The 20243-nt window shown below is 50.3% G+C and overlaps 1 protein-coding gene across 4 annotated transcripts in view; it reads right to left on the reverse strand.

Annotated features, from left to right (window-relative positions):
* Positions 1-353: 353 nt before the first annotated feature.
* Adcyap1r1 (ADCYAP receptor type I) overlaps positions 354-20243 on the reverse strand; it is a 44240-nt gene continuing 24350 nt past the window's right edge. For 2 of the 4 annotated variants that reach the window (XM_038318937.1, XM_038318936.1), the window contains 4 exons: positions 17370-17461; positions 7888-8017; positions 6019-6060; positions 354-4675 (listed from right to left, as the gene is read on the reverse strand). In XM_038318937.1, coding sequence (XP_038174865.1) covers positions 4487-4675; positions 6019-6060; positions 7888-8017; positions 17370-17461 — 453 coding nt within the window. In that variant the 3' untranslated portion in view covers positions 354-4486. Of the gene's footprint in view, positions 4676-6018; positions 6061-7887; positions 8018-10838; positions 10923-17369; positions 17462-20243 lie in introns of all 4 variants that reach the window. The other 2 variants (XM_038318935.1, XM_038318934.1) reach the window with 2 other exon arrangements.

A 20243-nucleotide genomic window follows, 5' to 3' on the forward strand; every position in this document is an offset into this window, starting at 1 on the left:
CCGGGGAAAATGATAAGACGTTTATTGATCATCTACAGCAGTATGACATCTTTCAAATCCCAGACAGGGTGTGAGCACAGCATTAATGGAGACAGCGGTAGCAGTGAGGTCCGTGGGATTTATCTTTATTGTGGGAAATTAAACCCAGGCTGGTCCAGCTCCCATAAATGAGTCTGGAGCCACGTCTGGGGTACCCAGGGCTGAACCACCCCAGCCCTGACAGATGCAAAGCCTCAGGAGACAGACAGCAGACAGAAAAAAAAAAAAAAACACACATGGCTGAGTACAGACACACCACAGGACCCAGAGTTCAGGGAGAGGAGAAAGCATGGGCATTGGTCCCACTGGAGGAATGTCCCACACCCTGGAAGGGCTCCGAGGCAGATGGCACAGAGGTCCAGCACTCATGGAGGTCTCCCATCCCGACCTTCCAAGCAAACTGAACCAAGTGATGGGGATAAAGCTGGAATTCAGTGTCCACCCGAGCCCTGTGGCCTTGCCCTCACCCTCGGTAGGGTAACGGTTAACCCAAGGGGGCTCAAAGCAGTAGGCTAGTTGCAAGGGATACCTTTTAGGGGGTCTTCACCCTAAGAATAAGCACACAGCTGTGTTGTTTTCAGAGCTTGTAAACCGACAGGGAGCATGTCACTTCCACCTCCTCCCTAGCTAGGGGGCAGATGATGATGTGACCATGGCCACACCATTGCAGGTTAGGGATTGAGGGTAGATATGGAGTCCCAGAACAGATGAAGAGGCTTAGGTTCGCTGCAGGTATCCTTCTACCACACCGACTCCATTGCTTCTCCTGTGCTGTATCATGGACCCCTGGACTTCCTGCGGGTGCAGCCGCTCCTGCAAGTGGTACAGTATATCCTATGGCTGCTTGGAGTGTTCCATTGGGCTCACAGGCTGGGCTGTGCAATACTGGTAGAGCCACATTCTCATTCAAAAACATGCTAGGCCCACCTGTTTCCTCAAGAGCCCATGGGGAAGGTTTGCCTTCAGATATCCAAGTCTCTCCCAGCTCTAATAGTTTTTGAGTTTCCCCTTATAGGGACAAGTCAATGTCAAATAGCAGGTGAGCGGCAAAGCTGGGGAGCCCCAAGTCCCAGGCTTCCTGCTCAAGGCTCTTCTAGCTGGTTTCCAGGCTCACTAGGCTCAAATGGAATTTGTAGTGTCACGGGACTTGCTGCCTTCTCTTTGTAGGGGACAAAGGGTACACAATGAATTAAAGAGTCTCTCACAGCTTTCCCCCCAAGTAAGAGAGGGTACGGAGCAAACAGAAGAGGTCGCAGTGTTGAGAAACAGGTACAGGGTCATTCCCAGCACTGGACCCTAGTCAAGGTCCCCATCACTGCCCGCAGAGAAATCAGTTCAGGGAAGATGGGGTTAGGAAAGGACTCGTGGAGGGCTCCTGAGCGTGTCAAGGAGGACCTCATCACTGCACCCCGAGAATGGAGGCTGAGGCTCAAAGGTGCAGCACCTCCAAATCCCTCTGACTGCTTGGCAGCCTAAGCCTGCCTGATGTAGAATCTCATTTTGTGAGAACTAGACCCTTTGCTGGCACACTCTGCTCACCCTGAAGCAGGACAATCATGACAGGAGACAGGACAAGACAAGGATGTCCTGTCCTTTAAACCATGTGGTCCATGAGATTTGGCCCCTGGGGTTTCATAGAACAAGAGTCCACTTCCCAGGAACGATCCTGTACAGGCTAGGTGCCTCTTGGATCTACTCTGCTACTACCTCAGGGTTTCTGAGTCCGTGGAGCCCTTTTCACCTCCCACACAGGATATCTTAACCATTTCCCCTTCTCTGGATCCAGGCTGTATTGCTGCAAGCCTTGCCTGGGATCCATTCCAAGAGAAGATGGTTGGTGTTTAGACAGAACCCCAGAGGTACACTGGGCTACACACAAATCAGTAAGTCTTATTGCTTGCACTATAAATGTAAGAGGGTCAAAGGGGAAGGGTTTAACCCAGCACCCAGCCTTGCAATACCCTTCACTGTCTGAGGCCTGAGAGCCAGACCCTCCCAGAACATGCAGAATCCTTCAGGTACATCCGCTCACAGGACTAGCAGACTAATCATCTGGATAATAATCCTTCAGACAAACAAACAAAGCAACAGGAACCTGGAACTTCTAGGAGGACGCAGGCCCCAGGGCTCAGGAAGCAGCAGCGGGGGCTCAGAAAGCAGCAAGGGCTCAGGGTTGATCTGGTTTTTGCTGTTTTGCAGTGAGGCAACTAGAAAGTCACAGTTTCTTCTTCCACAGTGAAGCAGACCCACTGATGGGGGGGGGGGGGTGATGATCCATAGGCCAGGGTCTGCACCTTGGATGGAGGGTGCCACGGGCAACCTGTCCCTGCTAGGCCTACAAGGCTAGCTCTGCACATCACATCTGAGGCCCTATTCAAACAACCATGGCCTGAGCTTCCCTCTGCTATGCATACTTGCACTGTGTTATCCAAATGGGAAAACAAACAGAACGTCATTCCTCTTACCGCACACATGCACATGCGTCCACATACATGCACATGTGTACACACATGTGCGTACACACCCCTTGGATGATATACACAAGAGTATGTGTCTGTTTACCTGCCTCTGTTTTTCAACTAACACGGAACCTGGAGACGCACTAAAAAACATCCTCATTTCGCAACCAAGGACGTTTATGTCCAGCACAGCACAGACATGCTCACAGCTGCAGCATTCTAAACCAGTGGAAATCTCAAACCGTGGCTTCTTCTAAATAGCTCAGGCTCCCTCGCCGTGTCCAAAGTGCAGGGTGATCAACTGACTCTTGTGTGGCTGATAACCTTGCTCTCAGAACCAGAGAGGAGATTGGAAGGGGGATAAGGTGCGGGGTAAAGGGTCAATGTACACCCAGTGGCTGGTCCAAGCCCCTAATGTTTCTGGGAAGGAGTAAGGAGGTGCTTTTCCCTTCTGGATTTGCCAGAGACCCAAAACCTGAACTCACTGGTCAAGAACACAGAGGTCATCTCTACATCGTATCATCTAGAACCTTCTTCAGGCTTTCTAACAGCCGCTCCAGCAGCACGGTCTCGAATCTCCCATCACTCCTTCTACTTAATACAACAGTGAGCAAGGCGGCTTCCCACGCTCCCCATGCATTCCACAGCACGGCCACAAACAAGTCCACAGAGGCAGGGGAAAAAACAAGCATCCACATGGAAAGAGCTGAACCACATGGTCCCATGGCACTACATTCTCTCCTCTGTCTTTCCACATCTGGGCATGGCCTTATTTTAAAGCCTTAGGTTATGGCTGTGCAACATACAGCTGGAAATCCAGGATGGGCACGAGAGAGCCACCACTCCTCCCATCAGCAGCTTCTGTTCATGCGCACCACAGACACAGCATCTCCTCTAAAAACCCTAAGAGGCCCACAGGTGATTCAAATGTCAAGGGCACATGGAGGAAGTCTTGGCAACATCTGAGTTTAGTAATTGTGTCCAGGCTGAGGGTGGCATCTACCGTTCTTGTCATCAGGAAAGGTAGGGCTGTGGGGAGCCCTGGAAATTGAAAGTTGCTTCAGAACTCATTGATATCACTGCAAGGTGGCTGGCTCATTCTAGACATGGCTTTGACTTCAGGGGAAATCGAGAGAGGAGAGCTAGGGGCTCTCTGTGGTTGGGATGGCTGGAGAACGGTTTCTTCTGACCATTCATTGTGGGCAAGAAGGGTAGAAATAAAGCTACCACATGATCAAGTCTTAAGTCAGGGCACAGCCGTGGACACGGTAAGGTCTTCAGTTAGCTCATCTCTTTCCCAAATGCATCTGCATTTCTAGCTCTCAGCTCTTAGATCAAATGAAAAGCACCAGAACTTTCCATGACCCTTACCCCCACCCCAGCCTAGGTCTTTGAAAGAGCCCTGTAACCCTCCCATCATCCAGACACACAGGAGCTGAGCATCTGGCTATCCTAGATGTCGGGTAAGCAAAAGGAGCCTCAGCTTGACCCACTCCAAAGAAGGTTCTGGCCACTGAGCTACATCTCTGGTCAGCTTCAGGACTCAGTACAGGCTGAGAGGGGCCCACATCCAAAGTCAATTTAGTGAAAAGCTTCTGGGGTGGGCACTACCCCAGCCTCAACAAGACAGGCATGTTTCAGCCTCAGCTCACAAAGCCTTGTACCCAGTATCAGGCCATCACTGAGGCTGGCCTTGACACAGTAGGTCAAGCTGAAACCTGGCAGAGATGAGCAGGGGCATGGATTGGGGGGAGAGATGGGGCAACTTTCCAAATTTGAGGTGTATTTACATGTCAGATTGGGCTCAATGAACTGCAGTAGGTGGGACCCAAACAGGAGGAGCAATATCAGCCTACACCCTATCTCTCTCTTCCCCCTTGGGGAGGAGCCCAGCTTCCTACCCAGGGCCTGCCCAAGGAGAGGGAAGAGGCACAAACAAGCGCAGGCACCGGCCTGCGGCCCTAGCCTGTACAGACGGGAGTCAGGGCTCAGGTGGCCAAGTTGTCAGCCGGGAGGCTGGACATGCGGAGCTGGGAGCTGCTCTTGCTCAGAATGGACAGCTGGGTCCCTCCATTCACTCCACTGCTGGCCAGGGACGGGTGCCGGTGCTTGAAGTCCATAGTGAAGTAACGGTTCACCTTCCAGCTCCGCCACTTCCTCTTAATCTCTGCCTGTACCTGCAATGAGCAACGTGTACGTGACTTCCCAGCGAGCAGCTTCTATGCCCTGGCCTGGTACCTTCCCAGCTGCCATCATGACTATCCACCCCACTCCCACTCCCTAGCTGTATCCTGCAGCCTTGTCCTACTCGAACAGCTTCCTCTGTAACTGCCAAGAGAGCTCTCCTAGCAACCTCCAGAAGCAAATGGACCAAATAGAGATCATCACCCTTGTTGGCCACTGTGGGATGCATATGAGATTTACTCAAATTGCTTGGAATATCCCAGATGCTCCAAGCCCATGAAGGATGATATCAACATCCCAAAATAAGGCCTAGACATCCACAGCTTTGAACGCTTCCAAGGTGAGACAATTCTTGAGACTGCAAGTTATAAAATAGCCCATGCCTCTTGGCAAACCCCCGTGTAGCTCTGCATATGTAAACGGTGGCCATGCCAAGAAAGCATAAATCACCATATGCCACTTCAGCCGGGCACCTATATGCCGTATACACACTGCGTGACTAGAAGCAGCACCCACACCCACTCTCCCCAGTTCGTGCCTCCTCTCCCTCAGCAGACTCCAGACAAGCTGCCCAGACTCCTACCTCTGGCTCTCCTAGGATCTTCAAGCAAAGCCCTCTCTGTGCTCTCTCGGTCTGCTATAATCTGATCTAGGTTGGCCTTCTGATTGTGGATACTTACCTTTAACCTTAGATACAAACAAGGGGAAGAGTCTTCTGAGGCCAAGATCTTTCCACTAAGCCCAGGGCCTCAGGAAAAAGACCTCTCTCCACTTGCAAACCCATCCCACACAGCCAGTCCCCTCCACTTCCCTGGCACCCCTATCCTGGGCTCTGTTCCAGAACATTACCCCAGCAGGCTAGAGAAGGATCCCCAAATGGTAGCTCTGGGAATGAAACACCTCAGGAAGGCTCCAGGTTTCTCCTTAGGGTCTCTTCTAAGTTCTCCTAGGCTCTGGGCTAGCAGGGATAGTCAGCCTGGCTTACTGGGGCTCGGTGGCACTGCCTATCACAGCCCAATGACCTCTAGGCACTACTCCGCTCACTAAGACACGTCCTTTGGAAAGGATGTGCCCTGGAGTTGTGCTCTCAGCAGATTCACCTTCACCAACTATACTCTACTCTGTCTTCTGCTTCTGCCTTAGTTGTAGAGTTGGAGTGATTCTGGAACTGGTGGGGGATCCCGGGAGACATTGGCACCACATTTCACTGTCAGCTATGTCTCCTATCCTCAGTCCTGGGAACCTGGAAGAAGATCCCATCTGATGAACCTGCTCCCATTCTCTCCCTCAACACCCGCCACGTGCCCTGCTGAGAAAGGTGGGAAGACTGTCTTACCTCCCCATTCAAGAAGCAATAGAGAACAGCCACCACGAAGCCCTGGGGAGAGAACACAAACATCCATGAGCCTACAAGCAAGGGACCTTCTGAGACACTGTGAGCATGTGGGAGGAACAGCAGTGGAAAAGGTAGCAGAAATAAAGGAAAACATCGCAGTCTAGACAGGGGACGCCTGTGCAAAGCTCTACAGTCATGTGGAATGCGTCCTGCTCCACTAAGACAGACACGTCCATAAAGCCAAACAGCTGATAGACCAGTCCCCACTGACAGGTGTCTCATCTTGGATCTCACACTCATGTGGCCAAATCCTTCTCATCGCTGAAGACTATCTTCATCCCATTTCCTAGGGAAGCCATTCGATCTTTCTAGAGGAAGCCAGAATGCTCTCTGAACTCTGACACTAGTCTTCAGGCCCCTGAGAGCAGGGCTCCTTCAGAACAGAACAGACCGTTAGGATCTTTATCCATCACTACCCCCTACTCTGCCTTCCCTTTTATGCATAGCACAGCAACCCATGTGCGGTGAGTACTTGGCAGAGCGTGAATTCAGCTTCTCAGCACGAAACAAAGCAACCTTTTCCTGAATACTGGAAACCAGGTCTGAGGACCTCAGTACCCCGGGGCTTTCATTTGAAAATGCCAGATGAATGGTGGCTAGACTATGCTGTCAAACACGAAGACGGGAGCCTTGGGTTGTAACTCCTGGGCCAGAGCTTTATCTGTCATGCCCCAGCCTTGCCAGAACATGAATTGGGGAAAAAGACTTTGCATCAATGTTCAAGTCTGGTTTGCAGGGTAATTTCTGACCATCACCCTCAAATACCAATTTAAACAGGGAGAGATACTCGCCTTATAACCCCCCACACTAGTGTCTTTATTCGCTTCCTAACTGTGATGCATGCACACAGTATAGCCTCCCACTCATCCCTGCTTACACACTCGCTGCGTGCACACAGTACAGCCTCCCACTCATCCCTGCTTACACATTTGTTGTGTGCACACATTATAGCCTCCTACTCATCCCTGCTTAGACACTTGCTGCATGTACACAGTACAGCCTCCTACTCATCCCTGCCTATACACTTGCTGTGTGCACACAGTACAGCCTCCCACTCATCACTGCTTACACACTTGCTGCGTGCACACAGTACAGCCTCCTACTCATCCCTGCTTACACACTTGCTGCGTGCACACAGTATAGCCTCTTACTCATCCCTGCCTATACACCTGCTCTGTGCACACAGTATAGCCTCCCACTCATCCCTGCCTATACACTTGCTCTGTGCACACAGTACAGCCTCCCACTCATCACTGCTTACACACTTGCTGCGTGCACACAGTACAGCCTCCCACTCATCACTGCTTACACACTTGCTGCGTGCACACAGTACAGCCTCCCACTCATTCCTGCCTATACACTTGCTGTTACGTTCCTCTGCTTGTCCCCGCACCCATCCATCCCACTGAGTTCTCTGTGTCAGGCCCTAGACTGGGGTCCCCCTGTTACAGGGACTCAAGTGGATAAGACAGAACTCCAGTCCTCATTGCCTGGAGGACATGGACTGACATTAGGATGTGGACACGGCACAAGGGACTTGAAGACAGCTTATCTCTGGGGCTTTATAGAGCGCTTTCATCTCAAGTCACTCAGGGGGACATGGGTCAGGATCCCCAGGCACAGGGACAGCCAGACTTTGTCCCATCTTAGAGCAGCAGAAAGGACTGTGGAAGACCTATGCTCGAGCACTCATGCCAGACAAACACTGAGACTGGAAGTCAAGATGCACAGGGTTACAAAGCTGGCCGTGGGTCAGAGGTCAGGGCTCAGTTTCCAATGAGCTATGCCCTCTGCATGCACCATGCCTACCTGAAAGGAGCCCAGCCCAAGCTCAAACACGAGTCTTTCCCTCTTGCTGACGTTCTCTGGAGAGAAGGCGAATACTGTGTAGTGGATTCCAAACAGTGGGATGAGCAGCAGGGTGGAGCGAGCCAGCCGTCTGTCAGGAGAAAGCAAAAATCTGCTGGCGGACTGCAGAGCTTGGGAGCAGGGAGGGCAAAGGACCTGTTACCAGCCCTGGCTACTTTTCGGTGCCCCTGCTCACAGACCTGCTTGGCATCCTTTACTGATGCAAGGGGTCTGGGAGTGAGGGAGCCAACTAGAGCCCAGGGTTCCTAGGATGTTGTAAGGAGGCACCTAGTCAGTACCCTGCAGGGCACCTAGTCAGTACCCTGCAAGGCCACTGAATATATATCATTTATAGGGCCCCCTTGCGGAATGTATAAAATCAGAGGAAAATTCAGGATAGGATTTAGCGTCAAAACAAATCTGTCCTGGCTCAGAGGGAAGCTGTCTGACCTCAAAAACGGCTGCCCAAAGACCCACGGAGACAGGGCTTTCCTGAGTCTGGGAACGGCTAGGGATATTGTGAGCAATCCTAGTGACCAGGAGGAGGGTACTAGGTGGACCATAGAGGAACTTGAGAGGGTTACAAGGAAGGACTTACTGACTGAGCAGAAATTCTACCTGCACAGGAGAGAGCTGCTGCCCAGGAAACTGAGTCAAAGGATAAGAAGTATGTCTGCCTTAAAGATGGGTCAGCCAGAGAGCCCACCATGCTTCCTGGGATCCTCTCTTGCTCTTAGCTCTTGCAATAGAGCCAAGAGTAGGTAGGGCCCTGTCTAACAATACAAGGACAGAAGTTCACAGTGAGGACACCAGACACACGTGGGCTGGGAATGCTACTCTGGGGGAGTAAATTATCACAGGGGCTTCCCAGAGTGGGTTCTATCCCAGAATACTGGTCCCCTGTGAGCCTCCCCAAAAAGCCCAACTCTCCTTTACAGATGCTTTTCCCTCAGCTTTATCCAGCCCCCTGGAACCACCTGCCTCACCCTATCCTGCCACAGCTTAGTCCTCAGAAGGGGACTGTAAATATAAGGGCGACCATTTGACTGGAAGCAATTCTACCATGTGCCCCTCATCTCCCCTTCCCAACTCTCTGGGAAAAAAATCCCTGGATTTGAATAATGTCCTTGGTATCCCAGCTTCTATTAGAGGGAAGACAAGAAAGGGGGGAGGAAAGAGGAGAGAAATAGAAGCTTGGGGTGATCTTTAGGAGAAGAAAAGCCCACAGTTGTGGGGCTCACAGTGCCTCCCTTGCTCGAAGGCAGCATATCCTATAGTCCCTAGACTAGGACAGGGCCAATGCGATCTGAGTGAGTCTCTGCATGAGCCCACATGGGCTCCTAGCAGCCTGTCCTCATCATTGTCTATACCCGGTGGCCCTGAAGAGGGACCCTCTTTTATCTGTTAGGTTTCACAGCAAGTACCTTCAGGCACACAGTCAACATTGGAAATGCCTGTTCTATGGAACACCAGCTGGAGTCCTTAAAAGCCAGTATCTCCCGGGCACCAGGACCCACTTGTCTCTCGGTGCCCAGGATCTGACACCAGAAAGCAGCAGAGTGTGTCTGGAGACAGAATGGAAGTGGGAAGGCCTGGAAGATGTGCCTACAAAAGCATATGCATGGCCTGTCTGGGAATCCTGTTGGGTCCTGAGCAGGCAAGGGCCCTGCTTTCCTCCTTCAACTTCCCCTCTGCAGTGAACCAATTCCAGGTTCTTGACTCAGCAGAGAAAAAAAAAAAAACCTGGGAACCAAGATGTTAAGCCTCCCAGGGTTCACGGCAGCATTCCGTGTCTTGAGTTCAGACTGAGAAACTGGCTTTTGGGAAGGGTGCCAGACCCTTCCCAGTCACAGGGCAGACGCAGGTCTGAATGGAGGGTTTCACAGGATGTGGCCCAAGAGCAGTATCTGTCTTTTCACAGCTCCAAGGCAGGGATGACAACCAGGGACTCAGAACACTTCCAGGGCCCTTGGTAGACAGGGAAGTGGTGACAAATGAGAGGCTTCAGGAACCCCGTGTGTGGGACTTGTAACGTCCTAACTGACTGTCTGGGGATGGGAATTCCAAGACAAGCTATGTCTTGAAACCGTGATTAATCTAGATAGACAGTGACACAGCCTCTACCTCTAACCTCACACCCCAAAGAACCATCCATAGGAAGAAGAGTCCTACAGCCACAAAAAGACCTTCTAGTGCCCAGAGCCCCCAGAACTATCGGTGGACTGTCAGGAAGGGCACACCTCCCACTGTGTGAGTATCATAGGCGACCTGGGGTGTGCTTCTTAGGATGCTCTAGGTTCCAGGCCGTGCCTTCCCAGTCAAGTGACTTACTCCACCTCATCAGACTCCAGTCTCCTTGTCTAGAAAATGGAGACAGTGCAAGAAGCCACCGTACAGTGTCCTTGTGGGGACTGAACTCAGTCAATAAGCACACGATGTGCTCAATGCATAGTGAACACTTCCCAGCTCTGAGCTCTTACAGTTCGGCAACTGCCAAGACCAAAGCCCAGACAGAGAAGTAGGGATCTGAGGTTGCACACGCTTCTGTCAGCAGTCACTGACTGCTGACTTTGGAGCTGAGGTTTGAGGAAGGACACACTTCCATCAGCAGCCATGAACTGTTCACTATGGAATGAGTCAGGCATCAGGATAGCCACGAAGTCAAGATGGCCCTGCAATGCCATAGCTCCAATATCCACATGCCCTCCAGCGCCACCCATAAGATTGCAGAGAACTCACAAGACACATATCAGCATGCAACAGCCAGGAACAGGGCAGGCTGGGAGGCGCCGGGTGGCCCTCCACACTCCTCCAGCCCGACGGAAGACAAGCACAGGCGGTGGCAGCAATAGCAGCATGCATCCCCCACCCCTCCAAGGCACCCGGCCACAGCCACGGCCACACACACTTACAGAGTAATGGTGGATAGTTCTGACATCTTGCAAGAGTGCTGCTGAGCCCGCTGTGGCTTGCAGTAGCATTTCTGCACGCAGCTGCTGGGTGTGACAAGATTAGCACTTCTGTCAGCTGGGGACATTGGGCAACGAAGAAACTGCAGTAGGACTTGGGAAGACTTAGTTCACGGGGCGCAGGGAGGGCAGAGAAGTCAGGGAATGGGGACAAGCTAAGAAAGTCACACAGAACGAGGAAGCTAAGGACTCTGACAGAGTCAGCTCTGGACAAAGGAATCTATGTCCATAAGTATATGTGTGTATGCATGGTTCTCTCTCTCTCTCTCTCTCTCTCTCTCTCTCTCTCTCTCTCTCTCTCTCTCTCTCACACACACACACACACACACACACACACACACACTGGGGCCACTAGTAGGCAAGTAGTATTAAAAGGTTGGGAATCAGAAAGGGGGCCTAGAGGTCATCTCTGTGTCAGCCCCAGACTCAAAGCATAGCTTTGCCAAGGTCACCTAGTAAAATGAGTAGCTGGAAACTCGGACTGGGGACCTCATTCATGGTTGGCATGAGGAGACAGAGTTCCAAGCTTGTTAGCAAGGATTACCATGGGTGTTCTGATCATCTCTTCTTCCCCCACTCCCAACTCCTCTCAGTGTGAGGACACACAGGACAGCAGAGGCAGGCCTGGCTTAATGAACTGTTCATTAGTCTGACCTGTATTTACCTACTAATATAGCCACTGCCCTAGCTGATACTCAAATTAAAATTAATCAAAATCCAATTGAATGAAGACTCTGCTATCTCAAAATTCCAGTCACAGTAGTCATAGTCACACACAGCTAGTGGTGACCGTGTGGATGCAAAACCACAGAACACTTGAGGAACTCCACAGGATGACATGAAGCTATACTGCTCCATCCAGGTATATGGACGGGGGTGAAGAGCAAAAGCCTGAAGAGACGAGAGCCTTGAGGAAAAAGTACAGGGCCCAGGCTGGCTATGTACCCTGCTGTCCTCCTTCACAGAGGCATCTAGCTACTATTCTCCTGGCTCTGCTGATTCTCTCTGGTCCTGCTCATGCTCGAGCTGCCATAAGCCAGGGACACTAGTTTCCCTGCCAGAGATGAAGAGTCCTGTCACCTTAGATAACAAGTTACCTAGCTATGGAGGGCTCTGGAGCACCTCATACTGGCGAGTGAAGGCATTAATCGGGTGTGGGTTAGATGCCAATGGAGATGCGTCTGCAGGAGCAATTAGGTCCTTCACATTCAGAGACCTGTCTTCTGACACCAGCTGGATCTAAAGGCAACTAGAGTCTGGGGACACGCTACTCGGCTGAGGTAAGAACCTGCATTGCGTATTTCCAGATGAGGCAAATGCAAGCCTGCCCAGCCGGCAGTTCCTTTCCAGGCCTGTGGTACTCATTCAATAAATGGCATCTTTTATCTCAAATCACCTATGGGGGAGGGGGTGCTATAGGCCTATTTTGTAAGTGTTCTTTGATGTCTTGCTACTCAAGGGGTCCCCAGACCAGCAGCAGGAATAGTACCTGACTGCATATCACTAACAGACTGTGGTGTCACTCTGGTCAGCTGACCACCCAGCTCAGGAGCTGCCCTTCAACCTCAGCCTGGGGGTGTACTGGAGAAGCCCTATTGCAAGGTATTCATGAGAAGGCTCTTGTGTTCTCCGTAAATGACAGTGGACTGGATTGTGTATGTGCGTCTCTCTCTCTCTCTCTCTCTCTCTCTCTCTCTCTCTCTCTCTCTCTCTGTCTCTCTCTCTCTCTCTCTCTCTCTCTGTCTCTCTCTCTCTCTCTCTCTCTCTCTCTCTGTCTCTCTCTCTCTCTCTCTCTCTCTCTCTCTCTCTCTCTGTGTGTGTGTGTGTGCAGAAAGAGAGAGAGAGATAAATAAGTAAATAAGGATCTCGGGGTCCACAGGAACAGCAGCTATTCTTGCCTTGTCCTCTCGGTCATCCAGACCAAGTGGCTGACAACCCTAAACCCTGGCTGAAGCAGACAGGGCCAGCCTAAGACATCACACACCCCCATATCTGTTGCCCAATTTCTGCCACCTTAAATTCCAAGCTTTAGTTTTCCTCCCCCAAGACCTCTCCTTTTTTTTCAAAACTGTCACATATTCCTCCATCTTGGTGTTCCTCAACATTTTACAGTAAACACAGGCTCCTCTGGTTTTTCTTTAAATATTCCTGACAATAACCAAACAACAATTTAGTGATATGTTCACTGGGATGGGTCGCCCTGATGGGAGATGAAGGTCACATCAAGGAACAGCAAAGACAAGAATGACATCCAAGGGACTCTCAGGGGAGACTATCCACAGAAGGAGGGGAAGAGGGCCTCTCCCAAACCCCTGCCCCTGGCTTGCAGTGACTTGCAAACGGTCTCACTGAAAAGCAACAGGATGAGCAGAGGCAGGAGAGCTGACCCAGAGAGTGATAAAGGCAGGGTGTAGGACTCTCAGGATAACCAGGCAAGAGTAGAGAAAGGTTTCCTCTAGAGATACACCCAGGCCAACCTGGAAGACCGCCCTGAGTCCAAGGAAGCACAGGAGACTCAGAGAAATGTGCTAGGCGGATCAGAAGATGTAGAGCTCTGGTGGCCAGCGGGGATTTGGCCAGAGGCTGGTGCAGCTGAGCCCCCTCTGCAAGTCAGGGCAGCCTTGGCTTCTAGGTCCAGCTCTGGCATGCTTTCTCTTCATCTGTGGGAAGGTCAGGGTTATTCCAGGTTCTTGTCTATCCTGGGGATCTGGTGCAAGGTTAATACAGTGCCTTCTGCATGAGGGGTTGACTGGATTGAAGCCCCAGGAAACATCCAACTATCCATGCTCTGTGCAGACAGCACTCCCATTGTCTTCACCTCTGAGCCTAGAAATCCATGTACTACTTCTTCCTTGGCAGTCTGTAGGTTATGGTGGTCTCCTGATGCTAAGCTCCTCTGCACCTACAGAACACTGCCCAGGCACCAAGAAATATTCCAAAGAAATAGCATGGCTCATCACCACTTCCTCCTCCAACATGGAGACAGAATGAGCCTGGGATCCCAGAGGGTTTCATGCCAGTCTCAAGGTTTTATAGCCACCGACTTACTGGGTGGTTTTATTTTCCTGGGTTTCTCAGGAAAACAGTTTCCCCAAACCACCCCTGATAGAACTCTGGGGGCAGATGCTCATTGACAGGGTAGGGGTAATGGGGTACAGGGACTGGAAGGCTGTACCTGTAGGGCCAAATCCTTGTCTGAATATCCTGATTGAAGGGCTTTCTGCACATACAGAGCCTGTCCTGGAAGGAGGTGGAAGAAGCCCTGTGGGGAGAGGGAGGGGGAGGAGGGACTGCATAGAGGTTTTCCCTCATCACCTCAGACCTAAGAGGTAGCTTCCAATGCACACATCCAAGATTAGAGCCAGTCATAGGCACTAAGAATGAAGCCAGGCCATGTCATGGCTGGACTGAGCCATTCCTTTCTCAGTCTGAGTCTTCCAGAAAATCTCCTTCTCCTCCACCCTCCAGAGATGGGGAGCTGTGCCTAGCAGAAACTCAGGCTTCAGGCCAAAACAATGCAACCCTGCCCAAGCCAGGGTTGAATGCTTGCACAACCCTAACCTGAGCCCCTGCTGACCCTAACACAGACCGAGGCTCCCCTGCCCTCTGCAGGGTCCCACATCCGGCAGATCCTTCAAGGCTGAGCCATGAGCAGCTTGGTTGACAGTGGACAAACCCTTAGTATCTGCACAGCTGGAACCAACCTACAGGAAAGGGGGTGAATGCTGGTCTGAGGGCACAGGCAGGGGGTCCTCTCGGGCTTTCTTGGGGACTCTCAGTCTTAAATTTGTTCTGAAAACAGAGGAAAAAAACCAGAGAGCTGTTGTGGGGAGGCCAGAAGGGTCTTCACAGCAAAATACATACATCTGGGGTCCCAGGCATAGCCTTGGAGTCTCCCGCCATGCCCTGCCCACCCCAAGTTCTCCCTCCAACCCAGTGCAGGCACCTCCTCTTAGAGGCAGCTTCCCTAAAGCGCTGAGAGTGGAATACTTTTATAGGGAGAATGTCTGGAGCCTACCAAGGATCTTTACTCAGGAAGCCTTTTATTGTACACACTGGCTTAACCCTATCATTCACAATCTGTGGATTCCCTGCGACCAAAAAGGATGGCACAAGCCAGCACTGATGCCAACTGACTGCACTGCGGCCACAGCTTAGCTTCTTCCTGCTGGATTTGACAACCTTCTTGGAACACTAGTGTCCTCTGCTGTAAAAGGGCCTTCTAGTTAGAGATAGGTTTGCCCAGCTGTGCTTGTAAGCATCAACTGTATGAAAGTGTTTTTATGTGCTCAGCAGCTTTCAGAGGTTTTGTCACCAGGATCAGTGAGGTCCCCTTAACCCCGGGAACACTCAGACACATAGCTGAATCCCTTGTCCAGCCTTCACCTCGGTTTTTCATCTTTGAAGCTGGAGACTATCATAGGTTTGGGTTTTTTCCTACCAAATAGCACTGGTCAAACCTAGAAGGTGCTATTTTTACACTAAGAAAGTAAACCAACTAGCTGTTTCTTCAAAGTTCGGGATTGACATGAGAATATAAATATAACTATATAAAGCATGTGCTAATTACAGTGGTTCTTATCTATGCATTAGGAAGGACCACTGTTCTTTCCCATCAGGCCAGGGGTAACAGTTGTTATTGTCTGGGGCGGGGCTTATGGCAAATGAGTGATCAGAGTTCCCGGAGCTCCCTTGGGTGTGTCTCTGCATAGGCATAGGGAGAAGCTGGAAGGATCTTCGCATTCAGCATAAAGAAGATGGCTCAGAGCTTCAGAACAAGACACAGATCCTACCAGGAAGCAGAGGAGACTGAGGAAGGTTGATAGTGTTCAGGAGAAAGAAAGGCTAGATTAACTTCTCACCAGCTCCAATGACAAGAGGTGACAGTCAACAGGAGAGCCAGCTCACAAGGCAAGCAAGAGAAACTGAAGCTGGGCATAGAGGCATGACTTTAACAGGAAGGTAGCAGAGGGGAGAAGGGGCCTACTTTGTGACTGCCTGAGACAAAGTTCTCTCTCTAGTGCAGAGCTAGAAGTAAAAGAACCACTGCCCTAACAAGAGGTCATGATTTATATCAATAACTTCCTATTATGTCACCTATAGATAAGGAAGGGCTGTCGAAGAGTAGCAAACAAAGAAATAGCTGGAAAAACATGAAAAAACAGACAAGTAAAGGGTTGCTTAAATAAATAAATAAACAGGCAGATAAATAAATAAATAAGTAAATAAGTAAATAAATAAATCATGGCAAAACATGAAACAGGCATGGGGGAGGACAGAAAAATAATCACAAAGGTGTCCTTTTTCAATTGTTTAGTTATTGCAGAGGCAGAGAACATATAGTATACATGAAAAGACCCTATGCTACCCACTGGCACAGGGAAACAGTGGTTGTTGTCTCCCCCGAAGGAGCCTCAAGGAGGAAGACCTAGGACTTGATCTCTTGGCAGCACCCCTTTTCTCCCTAGGAGAATGACTGGCAGCATCCTCTGCTCACTCTCTCTGCTGTCCCCCTCACTTTTCCCAGGGAAGCCGTCAAGGTTGCAAGCTTCAGGCTGGGTCTATAACAAAGACCCCAGTGATGCAGTGAGAGTCCCATGGCAACCCTCATCTACCCTCAGCTGCTACCATGCCCTTCCAATCAACCTCGCAGACAGAGCCTGTGACCTTTCTCTTTGGCATTAGAAATGTCTCCACACACCACACCCCATTCCTGAGGCCAGAGGAGGGTGAGTCAACAGGATCTCTGTCTGATTTCAGAATAGGAAGGGGCAGGATTCAGGTGGTCATGTGTTTTTTTGGGTAGTGGCTACAACCCGACTTCTAGGAACTCAAATGCCTATAAGCCAAATGTCTATAAGCACAGCGAAAGCCTTGCACTCAGTGGCAGTCACAGAACCAATGCTCCTCTGCTAGGGACGAAGGGAGCGGAGGCAGAAGGTCAGGCAGATACAGAGGTGGACAGAGCTGTTCTGAAGTAAGGCGGAGGAAAGAGAATCCCCATGCAGAGCATGGCCAAGGAGAAGGTCCCCCTGCTGGCTGCCAGGCACTTAGCAGCTTCTGCATAGTGGATGAGGGGGGCGTGGCCTGTCACAGCCATGCTTCCAATGGGCTCATCTTCCCACAGAACCAGCATCCCCAAAGGAAAGCCAATTTCTAAACAACCAAGACCCTAGTTGCCCCAGGGACTCCGGAGTTCTCCGCTGCCTTTCCTGCCACCACAGAGGCTCTGTCGGTCTTTCTCTCTCTTTCCCTTTCCGTGCAGGGCTCACGGAGCTGAGGAGCTCTGGGTTGGCTGAGGCCTGGGAGGGCAGTTGTAGTTCACAGGCACTTTAATGAGGAAGAAATGTTGCAAATCTCCATGCTAGGTCAACCTGCCAGCAAAGTTCAAGCTCTGTCCTGCCTGTGACCCCGAGTGCAGGCCATGTGGTCGGAAATGGCTGTGGCATCCACAGAGCCACATAACATACTTACAAGTAGATGCTGGACTCATTGCCTCCCATGTCTGGGGACTGCAGCTTCTGTACCAGGATGATGATGATGCCAATGAAAAGCACAAAGTTTACCTGAGCAGGGAAGGAAAGGCAAACTTGAGTTTCTGTCCGGCCTGGTACCCCCTCAACAGGACCCTCTCTCCCAGCCAGGCAAGTTCCCTTGCGGACTTCTAAGGCTCTCACCAAGTCATTCAAATGAAAAGAAAGAATTAAGAAAAAGAATTCTATGCAAAACCCTGAAAATAGAGAACACAGGGAGTGAGTCAGGAGGCGAGGCCTGTCTGGAAGAGAAAGGAGAGAAGGCTAGGGTGATGGGAAAGCACCAAAGGGGAGACTGCGCAGGTGACTCCAAACTCAGCAAAAGGTGGGGATGTGGGCCTGCCATCCCAGCACTTGCAAGGCCAAAGCAGCAGGAGCAGGGATTCCAGGGTAGCCTGGGATATTTAGCAAGACCCTGCCTCAGAGATAGAGAGATAGAGGTGGGGCAGGGATAGGGAGAAAGTTCAGGCTCAGAGTTGTGGGATCCAGGGAAGCATCAGAGCAGTCTTAATTAGAGGACTGCCTGGGAACAGCAGTAGCAGCATGTGCCATCAGGGACAGATGCTTCCCAAACAAAGTGGGAAGCTGCGTGTGTACTGAGAAAGGAGGAGGAAGGGCTGCAAATAAATGCAAAGGAGGCACAACAAGCAGACAGCAAGCACAGCGACATCTCTGGGCCGCAGCCAAAGTCACCCTTAAGAAAAGAACAACACGATTCTATTTAAAAAACAATAACAGCTCCTAAGAACAACTACGGATGCAAAAGCTGGAGAGGGATCGTCTTAGGGCTGCTGTACACCAAAGGGGATACAGTGCAGGTAAAGAGTCGGGAGAAAGAAACAGGAAGCGATAGGCGGCTTGATCAAGAAGGACTCTGTCTGTGTTCTTTGTTTCACAGATCTATGAGAGCAAGAAAGACACCCCTGCTCTGCTGTGCTTATTTCTGCTGCTGCTGCTGCTGCTGCTGTCTAACACTTGAACAAACTCCGCAAATATTCCTAAGGAGAAAGTACCATTAAATATTTGGGGGGGAAGGCGTGGGGAGAGAAAGAGGAAAGCACAAGAAACAGACTATTTCAAATCATGTAAGAACATTGACCAAAATCAGGAAACTAAAATGAGCAAGAACAACTCACTAGGAGATGGAAGGTCTGAGAAGAGCAGTAAGTTCAGAAGGAAACTTAAACGTCATCAAAAGTATACGCGTTAGAAAACATTAGGCCCAGATAATTTTACAAACTTGTCAAGAAATTGCAATTCCCTGAAATATAATTGTTTCATAGCAAATAAAAACAAAATCTCAAAAGATCTTGCTACAAAAACAGAGAGAGGGAGGAGAGGTAGCTCAGCCGATAAAACCTTACAAGCATGAGGACTGGGTTTGATCCCTAGAACTCGTGTGAAGAAAACAAAAAGAAAGAAAAGATAGGTGTGACAGCACGTGCTTGTCATCTGAGGGCTGAATGGCAGACACAGGCAGATCCTGGGCTGCATTCCAAGCCAGTGAGAAACCCTTCGGAAGAAATCCAAATGGGCAGAATTCTGAAGAATTGTACTAGAGACTGATCTGTTCTCTCCTCCCCATTCCACACATTCGTGTGCACGTGCACACGCGTGCGCACACACACACGGGGGAGGGGAGGGGACAGACACACCCGCAACAGAAACTGAGCATGGTGACAATTACCTATAGTTCCAGACCTCAAGAGATGGAAGAAGGAAGATCATGAACCCGAGGCCAGCCTTGCTTACGTAGTGAGACCCTGTTTCAAACAACAAAACAAAACAAAGCCAAGCAGGAACAGAAAATAAATTCACACTGACATATAAGATACATGGAGAACAATGCAGAGATTTTAAGGAAAACATTTGCAAAGAGAATTTGGTGGTACATGAAAAGAGGAAGCAGATCGTGACTACAGAGATTTCATCCTAGGAATGCAAAGAAATGAACCAGTACTCCTTACGATGACAGACGAAAGAAAAAATTCCATCATCCCTATGAGACCGGCAAATAATTAGTAATAGACACATCAGCATAGACACGGGGAGCACAGGAGAGCACTCCTGCACCTTGTCCACGGCCATGTGAATAGTAAACACTCTCTGTCCCAGAACCCTGATCCTAGCGATCTATCCCAAAGACCTAAGCACATGTGCTCAGAGCCAGACACAAAGGTATCCCTAGCACTAGAGGAAACCCGGACTGGTAGATGATACTGTTCTGTCACAGGGCAGCCTCTCATCAGCACATGTGAATAAGTGCAATACCCGTGCTCAGCTTCATAACAGCACACACGAAAGCCAGCCAGAAAGAAACCCTTGCCCAATTGCATGCGAGACAACGGCCAAAAACTAGAGCAAACATTGTCCTCCATAAAAACAAGGAATGAAAGTAACAGATATTGGGAAAGATGGGCAAAAGCTGTTTTCATTTACAGGTTACATAATTTTCCATGTAGAAACCCCACGTGAACCAAATAAAGAGGGATTAAACTCATGAGAGAATTCAAAAATGGAACTCAGCCAAGAAATCACAAAAACTGATCACTTCTCAACATGGCCCCGATAACCCATCAGCTACCACAGTGAAGGAAAGATCTCTGGATTCCACGAAGGCCCAGGCTGGGGAACACCTCAGAGGAAGCAACGGCAGCAAGAAAGACTGGCAGCCAGGGAATTTTGTGGTGTTCTTGGAGAATATCAATTTCCCCCCAAACTGGTCCACAATTCAAGGCAGAGCTCCACCAGACTTTTTCTGACAACTTAACTAGGATATTCAAAAATCTACCTAGGTGAACGTGCAGGAAATGTT

This window comes from Arvicola amphibius, chromosome 2 (assembly GCF_903992535.2).
Source record: "Arvicola amphibius chromosome 2, mArvAmp1.2, whole genome shotgun sequence".
In the NCBI taxonomy this organism is placed as follows: Eukaryota; Metazoa; Chordata; class Mammalia; order Rodentia; family Cricetidae; genus Arvicola; species Arvicola amphibius.